A 10,398-nucleotide genomic window follows, 5' to 3' on the forward strand; every position below is an offset into this window, starting at 1 on the left:
ACGAGCACCGATACCAACCTAGTATCGGACGAGCACCGATACCAACCTAGTATCGGACGAGTACTGATGCCAACCTAGTATCGGACGAGCACCGATACCAACCTAGTATCGGACGAGCACCGATACCAACCTAGTATCGGACGAGCACCGATACCAACCTAGTATCGGACGAGTACTGATGCCACCCTAGTATTCGATAACTGACGTTCTGATGCTAAATGTTGTCAATCGAGATGTTATAAAGCACTAATCGTTTCCTTTCAATCAACCTTCAACTTAAGTAGCATCACGTTTCAGAAAACCGTCGCTCTACAGACACAGGCTCAGAGAAGAGCGAGTCGAGATACAACCAACATGTGGCCAGGTTCTGCCCTTTTAAACAATGCTGTGATGACGTTTTAAAGTAATAAGCATAGACGCCTGACAATTAAAATTCATCCATGGCCCAAACGTCAATTCGATATTCTTACTACAACCTCCAACTATTATGCTCTAAAACATTGACTACTTTTTAAAAAGAAAAAATTCCAGGTTTAAAAATACAAACGGGTATGTTACGATATTATTCAACAACCTTGTGATGGTTAATGTTGTAAAGTTCGGTTAAGTTTACATTATTTTGATGAGCAATAAGTTTAAACGTTTGACAATTAAAACTCCATCATGAAACAAACGTCAATGGGTCAATTACTTAACACTGCTAATAAATAAACCTCATGATATTTTGACATAACAATGGTGCGTTGGTGGTTCAACGTCACAATGCACCGCGCGATTGTTCCTGTTGCTTGTGACGTTGCGATTTGTCATTGCTGCGCCATGTCTTAATCAAAATGGTGAAATGCTTCATTAAAGGATAAAATCAACTTTGTTGCAAAGAAACTTCATAGATTTTCTACAAGACACCTAACAAACAAAGCAGAAAATCGGCATTTAAACCCTCCCTTTGAAAACCCGAGAATACAGGATCAGGACGCTGGCTTCGTCAGTTCCTGTAAAAACAGTGGAATGCATGCATGACAAACTGAATTAACAACAACTAAAAATAAAGTGTTGTACCTTCTTGTTTATCAAGCATTAGCGAAGCAGGTGCCGACAAGCAGAAACCTTCTGTAAATTTATCTGTGAAATCATGAAGGTACATCTCTTCATGTATTTCACACTAATCAACACGAGTCAATATCAATCTTTTGGTAAATCCTATTCGTTATAATACTACCTGAAATAACACCAAAAAAATTTCAAATTTCCTGGGCAATTATTTAAATGTACATCTGTTAATTTTCACGTTTTTGCAGGTTTAAACCTCTCAGTGCCACATAATATATTTTTACATGTTTTTTATCAAGAGGCAGTGTTATAAACAAGTTATTTTGAAATAAGTCCCATTCAGGCCTTTGGAAAATAACTCAAGTCCAAGTCAAACTACTAACATTGGTAACTTCGTTTTTAATGTTTTTATTCATGATTAAAACGTTATAACAATGTCATTCAAAGTCTTTATAAGAATTTGTTTTAGGAATAAAGGTTAGGGTTTAAAGTCAGTTTAGTTACATTTGCTTTCTATTTCCAGAGTTCTTGTTGTGTATTTGTTAGGTTGCCTTGTAGAAAAGCTATGAAGTTTTGTTGCAACAGAGTTGATTTTGTCCTTACATAAAACATTTAACATTCTGATTAAGACATGACGCAACAATGACAAATCGCAACGTCACAAGCAACAGGAACAATCGCGCGGTGCATTGTGAGGTTGAACCACCATCGCACTATTGTTACGTTAATACATCATGAGGTTTATTTATTAGCTGTGGTAAGTAATTGACCCATTGACGTTTGTTTCATGATTGAGTTTTAATTGTCAAACGTTTAATTTAATTAAATAATTTTTTTTTTTTTTCATATGTTACGTCACACTAGACCGGGGGTTCTTAAACCGGTTCAATGGCCCCAAGAAGAATATATTTTGGGGTCCATGAAAGCCAAAAATTAAAATCTTGGTAAATAATTTGAAAACATTTGTAAATCAGTTTTCAAACCATATTTCATTTTCACAAACTTTCCTGGGTGCGTCTTTTAAGCAAAGCGTGTAAGCGAATGATTACATTTCTGAAGCGTTGTTTAAACCCTTATTTAATCAAACCTCGCTTCAGCTGAGCCACAATTTGTACACTGACGACTTTACGTCAACGGATGACAAACATGCGGGTTCAGGTTGGGACAAGTCTACCCCGGAATGAACTAATTGTTGTCGGTTGTATATTCAACTATGGCTGTATTCACGGTTGTGTCAAATTACAATTTTCACTCAGAAAACCTTAGTGGACTCAAATTCTAACTTAAACTAGTTTGAGTTGGCTCATTACCAAGGCAAGTCAGCACAATAGTTCTTGTTTTTAATTCCAAACGCCGTCTCTGTTTTATTGTATATACCAGTGGTTCTTAACCTTCCTACCGGGATAAATTTTGCAGGTCCGTCAAAATGTTTGCTTTTTTCCAATTGGAAACTATCTTTTTTTACCAAATTAAACAGCGTAAATTAAAAAATTAAAATAAATCAAATTTTCAGTCACTTTTAGAAAACATTAAGCAAGTATTTTGCACAACCAATAAAATTTGCTTTTTTGAGCAACTTGAAATCCTTGTGACTTTCAAACAAAGTATTTTACGATTTCACAAAAGCGCCCTTTAAAGTCGTAATTCATTAACGATTGTTTGGCGTGCCGATCCACAACTTGTACACAATGATCATTCGCGAATGTTGAATGAGCCAAACAAGCTCAATTCATGTTACAACTTGCCAAGTGTTTGTCTTGTCACTCCACAACAGTGGTTCCCAAACTTTTTTCGCCCGCTGCACACTAAAAATATATGAAGTATTTCGCGGCACACTTTTAACAGAGCAACAATAGAGTCATTTTACAATCGCCATGACAAACTATATGTAAATGTCTCAATGTGATTTATTTCTAATGGGTATAGTGCGTATTTAAGCCTAAAATGCTTGCGCGTGTGCCTATTTGTAATACAAATACTCTATTTTCCAAAATTAGAAAAAGTTTCGCGGCACACTTGACAATTTCTCGAGGCACACAGTTTGGCAATCACTACTCCACAAACATAAGCTTTGCTGCGATTTAATGCTTTTTTATAAAACATAAAAATATTATTCGCTAATGATTGCACTTAACATGCCATATTTAATTTTTAGCTTTTGAAATAAATGAATGTATTTGAAAGACTATAAAATGCCATAATAAAAAATGAAATTTTGTTTCTTTTTTATTCATGGGCCGGCAAACCAACAGGGTACGATATCAAATTCATGTTATATGCACTTTAACGATTTGCGGCCGCTGTTAAATCTACAGTAAGTGTTGTCATCGACTGCGGTTTTTTTAAACAATGTTGTTACGCAACAAGAGCGGATTCAGGAATGGTGTCCTCCCAAACTGTTTGTTTGCATTTCAACTTGTTGAGTAAGCAATATCATCTCTGAGAAATGCTTGGGCTTACTTCACACTTTGCCAATGTAATTTACGAGGCAACGTTTATATTTTCGAAAGCAAGTATTGCAAAATAATTAATTTAGCAATATTTCAAAAACCAGAGCAAATTTGGACAAAGCCCATTTTTTCGGACCACCATGTACCCCTTAAACTGGATTAAATTTGCCTTGTTGAGTTAACCTTAAGTCAAATCGCTGAGGTTTTACATGCAAATAGATTTTACATCGAATTAGTTGGATGGTCAGAGGGAAGGAAGTCGATAAATAACCAAAAAGTTGGCTAAATGCAATTTGTTTTCGCGATTCTCGATTATGTTCAAAGTATTCCGCGGCCCATTTGATTGAGGAACCCGATGGGATTCTGCTCATTGTACCCTGGAAAATAAAAGTTGACTAATTTATACAAATGCATTTTCACGCTGTGACGAAGTGTTTTCCGTATTTTTAATATATACGTAGTCACGTTTTGACGTAAAGTGTGACGTATGGTTATAAATTTGTGACGTCATTCCCAATAATTCTTTCATGAAGAATTTTCCGTTTTCTTGTGTAGTTTTTTTGTTAGAAAGCTACGAATACGTTTACATGAGTTTCGTTGCAACAAAAGTTGATTTTGTCCTCGCATGATGCATTTCACCATTTCCATTAAAATCAAAAGATGTATTTTTACCCAAACTTTACAACATTAACCAAAACAAAGTTGTTCAAAAATATTGTAATATAGCCATTTGCTTTTAAACCCGAAGAATCGTTCAAAAATGTAGTCAATGTTTTCTAGCATAATGGCTGGAGGTTGTAGTAAGAATATCCAAGCCCATGCAGAAGTAGGTAGGCCTATAGCTACTGTATTATCAGTTGTTAAAAATAAATAAAAATAGATATTAATCATATATATAACAGCACAAAATATATTTTGTGGGAAGAAACTAACCATCTGCAAATTTTTAATATACAATTTTTGTTTAGGTAAATATGAGAGCTAAGAGGGTAACTTTGTGTTATTCCTGCAAAGGTATAGAATAATTTTGACTGGTTTATTATTTTTCTCTCAGCAAAGCTAGTGTTTTGCCCCTTAAGCATTTAATCGGTAAAAAAATAAATTAAACAACAACTATTTATTGCAACTAACAGTTAAATATGAGAACGTAGTTGTGGGTTATTTATGTAGAGGAAATAACTTTCATTTCTGGTTGAATTTATCCATTTAGCAAAGCTTAATAATTTGGTATATTTTTGCCTTGCGTGTTGCCATCCGACCCAAGCTTTAATACAATGCAACCACTCAAGCGTACCGTGTGCGCGCATGTTTGTAAGTATTCTATGTCAGTGCAAGTGTGGTACTAGTCTAAACGAAGATCGAACTACCTTCTCACTACTGTTTCAGACGTTGTTTTGGCCATTTAAACCTTATTTCGAAAAATTTTGGCTTTATTGCGATGAATTTAGTTTTATTTCGACGGGTTTATTCAGAGAATTTAGAGCTTATTCTGAAGCAGATATTACTGCGTATATGACTTTATTATGTCGTTGGTCTTAATACTATGGTATTATAGATCTGCTTCACGTATTGTTGCTTTGTAGGTCTCATTGTGCGTTGCCGTTTGGTAATACTGACGTTTTGACTTCAGTTTTACCTTATTAGATAACTTTTAATTTTTAATTACTTGTTGTTCACAACTTCCTAAAGTTTGTAGCAACATTTGTGTTCATTTAACTTGACGGAGTTGTTATTCACATGAAGTTTTTTTTAATATATTCTGCTTTGATCTTTTTGCCAAGCGGGCTGTTGGTAATTTCCTTTTCCTGACAGTTCGTCTTTAAAAATATCAATATTTTTGTCATAAAACCTTGAAAAAATTACATTTGAACGTTAAAACTTCATTAAGTTTGCTCATTTGACCTTTCTCATGACGTCATTTGGTATCGTATCGATTCACGATATTTTTGTAAAAATATATCGGTTATCGGTATCGCAATATGACGAATTTAAATAAATGAGACTGTATTAAACAACATGCCTTTTATACCTGAAACTGTATTAGCTGATGTTTAAGTTTGTCTTTAAACTTGCTGACATTTCATGCGACACCCAGAAAACTTTACTCTGCATATATTTGGCGACTTAAAGAATAACATTCGTTAAACTTACAATGATTAGGAATTCACAGTAATTAACAGACGAATTTGATCATAGTAAAAGCCAAAAACATCAAATAAACACACTATGAAAATGAGCTGAAACACTTAATTCATTCGAATCTGTTTTAATAAATAAACAGTCTTAAGATCACTATGGAAATAAGTAAAGTTAAAAACTTAAAAATAAAATGCCAAAGATTTTTTGAAGAGATTGTCAGAGTTTTACTTTGTAGAACAAGATAATAAACAAGATATAATTTGTAAGTGCAGGATTACTATTTACAATAAATTTAGAAAGCGTTATGTTACTTTTTAATATTAGGGAGAGCGTCTCCTAAAGCCTTCATTGACATTAGACCAGCTTTATTTGGATCTTTGTAATTCTCAATTTGCTTAAAAGCCTCTAGACGCTCATCGCCTTGAAACATATTTACCAAGAGGGAATAACACCTGGCCTCATTTATTTTTAGCGCCATATCTATAGCACTTATTACGTTTTCTCTACTTGGTTTTTTATATTCTTTGCCCATTCTGCGAGCACTTTCAAACTGAAGCAAAACGAAAGCCTGGAATTGTGGATGGGTTGAGTCAGGACAAGTCTGACTTGCTAAGAAACCTTTATATGCAGCAGGGAAGTCGTCAACCAACGCCTTTTTCAAAAGGTAGTTCCATCTCGGAGCAGACCAGCCACCACCATCTTTGAACGATATCATCCCGTTGCCTGGCTGCCACTTTGTTGGGTCTGGCTCCAGTTTGAACAAAACGTCTTCGTTGCACTTGAAGTTATAAACCTTGCCTTTGACGTAGTTTTTTTGTTCAGACACGATTTTGACGAAGTCTTGTCTAAGAGTCGCTCCATTGTAGTCCTGCGTAAATGCAAAGGTAAATTAGACGAGGCAAGCTTCAACTGGAATGTTACTTTCTTGTGGGTGAAAATAGAGCAACTTTTACACCGAAACGCAAAACTATTATAGATGACGTCACCAAGTTACGCAATAAAATATTTACCCTCTAATAAACCTGGGATCTTGCTAAAACTTGGTTTTTATTGTAGGAGATGGGCACAAGCATTTGCGTGACGAGGAGATTGTTTTATTGGGGGTAAATTGTCAAATAAACAACATTATATTGTTTTACTGGAACGCCGTTCAGGTTTAGTTTTACCTCTCAGCTATACCCACTAAGCTACAAAGTGGACAAGTGTGTTTTTAACTCGTGAAAGTTTCCTTTTAAAAGTTTCAAATGATTTGAAGATTAAGTTTCTACTTAAGACATGGCGAAGCATCGGTTTATGTGCTTAATGTACTACATTTTGTAATTATTGTTTTATAAAAAAATGTTATTGTGATTTTTTTTTCAATGAACTTGTGATTAGAAGTGATAAAGTAGAATATTCTCACCCAACTCACATTCCAAGGAACGTTACTTGAAATATCATCAACCAAACAAATTATTTTCTATTGAAACGGTATTTTTTTTAAAAAACTTCACACAAAAATATTTGGAGGTGCGGAACCATCTGCTTATTTGAGTGGCGATTAAATCAATTGTATCTGTGGGATTTATTTTGTAGTTGTTCAACTCACCAATTCGGCAGCTGCTGGTTCCATCCCTTTGGCGTATTTTGTTGGATTATAAAACACGTTATCACTAGAGTTGGTATAGCTTAAAAAAAACACTTTTTGTCTTTAAATCGTTATGATTTTTACTATTCCTGACATTTTATCGACGACATTTCAGCCGCTGCTAAACCGTTTTCCTTTTTTTTACGTTGGTATATTTGTCCAGACCTTTGCCGAAAGTAGACAAATAATGAACTCAATCGACGTGCGAAATAATAAAGTTATTAAGCCAAAGTTTGCTTTTTAGAAATCTTGGTTACATTTGGTTGGTAACTTACTGTTTTTTGCTTTTTCAAAGTTGAAAAAAGCTGCCTTCTATCGTAAACCCTCTGAAATCGCGGTTTGAAATACCCATATTAATTTAGTATCGGAAGAGTACCGATACCAACCTAGTATCGGACGAGTATCGATACAACCCTAGTATCGGACGAGTACCGATACCAACCTAGTATCGGACGAGCACCGATACCAACCTAGTATCGGACGAGTACTGATACCACCCTAGTATTCGATAACTGACATTCTGATACTAAATGTAGTCAATCGAGATGTCATAAAGCACTAATCGTTTCATTTCAATCAACCTTCCACTAAAGTAGCATCACGTTTCAGAAAACCGTCGCTCTACCGACACAGGCTCAGAGAAGAGCGAGTCGAGATACAACCAACATGTGGCCAGGTTCTGCCCTTTTAAACAATGCTGCGATAACGTTTTAAAGTAATAAGCATAGACGCCTGACAATTAAAATTCATCCATGAACCAAACGTCAATGGATTAATTACTTAACACAGCTAATAAATAAACCGCATGATATTGACAAATCGCAACGTCACAGAGTTGATTTTGTCCTCTCATGAAGCATTTCACCATTCCGATAAACACATGACGCACCAATGACAAATCGCAACGTCACAAGCAACAGGAACAATCGCGCGGTGCATTGTGACGTTGAACCACCAACGCACTATTGTTACGTTAATATATCATGAGGTTTATTTATTAGCTGTGGTAAGTAATTGACCCATAGACGTTTGTTTCATGATTGAGTTTTAATTGTCAAACGTTTAAACTTATTGCTCATCAAAATAATGTAAACTTAACCGAACTTTACAACATTAACCATCACAAGGTTGTTGAATAATATCGTAACATACCCGTTTGTGTTTTTAAACCTGGAATTTTTTCTTTTTAGAAAGTTGTCAATGTTTTAGAGCATAATAGTTGGAGGTTGTAGTAAAAATATCGAAGCCTATACAGAAGTAGGCATAGCCTACCTCAGGGGTGGGCAACCCCTGGCACGCGTCTAGATGATTTTCAAGACACACCAAATGATTTAACGCGCACGTTATATAACCTTAAGAAAGTGCAATCATTACATCACTATTGCTTCAATAACATTATTATTACATCCCTAACACTAGCGCTAACTAAATGGTTGCACATTTCCAGTTTGTGTCACAAATTAGTGCCCTTACTGTTGTGTTTAACATTATATTTTGTAAGCGCTTAACTTGTTGTTTACGACTAACCGTTCCTATTACGTCACAATACCCTAAAATTGGGGTGATGTTCGCTGTGTGAAAGCAGGGCATTCTACATTGAAATTAAGCACGTGTGTTTTTATGCGACTGAAAAGCAAGCTAAAAGCGACCTGAAAACAGCCAAAGTATGTTCTAAAATAGCGGGCACATGATTTTCGTGACAGTTCGTTTTTTTTTTCAGCATGGTTAGGGCATCTTTACAGAATCTAACTTTAGGTTTAATATGGCGGCTCATAAGATGCTTAAATTAGAGATCAGATTATTCGTAAATTAGATTTCAGATCACAGCATTAGGTAAAACTACCAGAGTTCGACGTGTGCGCATGCGCAGTACCAAAGTTCGAAACTGATAAGGCAGATAACTTTAAATTGTTAAGGTGGAACAGCATATGATGGTGTATTTTCTATGACCCCTATGAATGTCAATCTTATTTTTCCTACGTAAATCGGTAAGATACAGGCTGGAAAGTCTGAGCCGGATTCGGGGCTCAACGAAATCGCTCATTTGACCGGAGTCGGCCTAAGATTGTTTTTAACTCCGCAGCACTGATTGCTAGCGCGAAACCAAGCATAAAAAATGTTTGGCACGCCAGTTGTTGATATTTTGAAGTTATTCATAAACTGGCAACCTGCTTACGAAAGGTTGCCGACCCCTGGCCTAACTACTGTTGGTATCAGATGTTGCAAATAAATAAAGATTTATTTGAAACGTTCAAAATGCAACCTACTTCTGTATGGGCTTTGATATTCTTACCAGTCAGAAATTTGAAGATGAAATACTCATTTAAAAACACTTGCAAATCTAGTCATTGATTTAGTCGTTGAAACACTGATCAATTCTGTAAGAATGTGAACACAAAGGACTTTCTAAATAGCATTTTCTAAATTCACAAATATTACAAACCTCATGCGCAATAATATCGCAAAACGTTTAAGAGAATGTGTGTTAATTGACGTAAAGACGACCCACGATTTTTTATTTTCAAACAGAAAGTGTTTAACTATTAGAATGGGTAAATGTGTTCGATTAAAAGCAATAACTCATCTAAAAATAACAAAAACGCAACATACACCAAAATATTTGACACAATGACTTTAGTCAATTCACATTGGTCAAAAGAGCTAATAATTTGTGATTCTTTATATCTGGGAAAAATACGATAGCAATCCCCTTTTCCTAACATTTTAAACTAGAAACGAAGAAAGATCAACGAAAAGCGTTTTATTTACAGCAGAGGTTCATCGATAAATCCAACAAAGGACCTGTTTGTTACGTCACTTTCGCCACCATTGTCCCGAGAAAGCGACCAGAAGCAATGCTGCCACGACAACAATACTCGTAGTTAGTCGGCCTGTTATAAACAATAAGACAATAGTTACGTCATATGCAGGATTCTGTACCATAAATATAATTTATTTTCATATGTTACGTCACACTAGACCGGGGGTTCTTAAACCGGTTCAATGGTCCCAAGAAGAATATATTTTGGGGTCCATGAAAGCCAAAAATTAAAATCTTGGTAAATAATTTGAAAACATTTGTAAATCAGTTTTCAAACCATATTTCATTTTCACAAACTTTCCTGGGTGCGT

The 10,398-nt window shown here is 35.3% G+C and overlaps 1 protein-coding gene across 1 annotated transcript; it reads right to left on the minus strand.

The window, feature by feature from the left end:
- Positions 1-5,612: 5,612 nt before the first annotated feature.
- On the minus strand, positions 5,613-7,358 carry LOC146165694 (uncharacterized). Its single transcript, XM_083382679.1, has 2 exons — positions 7,228-7,358; positions 5,613-6,507 (listed from the first exon to the last, which is right to left on the minus strand). The coding sequence occupies exons 1-2, from the start codon at positions 7,249-7,251 to the stop codon at positions 5,947-5,949; spliced, it is 585 nt and encodes a 194-aa protein (XP_083238805.1). The 5' UTR covers positions 7,252-7,358; the 3' UTR covers positions 5,613-5,946.
- Positions 7,359-10,398: the final 3,040 nt, after the last annotated feature.

Source organism: Ascidiella aspersa, chromosome 2, assembly GCF_963924565.1.
Source record: "Ascidiella aspersa chromosome 2, kaAscAspe10.2, whole genome shotgun sequence".
Classification (NCBI taxonomy): Eukaryota; Metazoa; Chordata; class Ascidiacea; order Phlebobranchia; family Ascidiidae; genus Ascidiella; species Ascidiella aspersa.

Coding starts and splice junctions, on each gene's coding strand:
- LOC146165694 (XM_083382679.1), bottom strand. CDS start 7,251: ATGGAACCAGCAGCTGCCGAATTG. Junction 6,508..7,227: donor AACCAGCAGCTGCCGAATTG/GTGAGTTGAACA, acceptor GCATTTACGCAG/GACTACAATGGAGCGACTCT.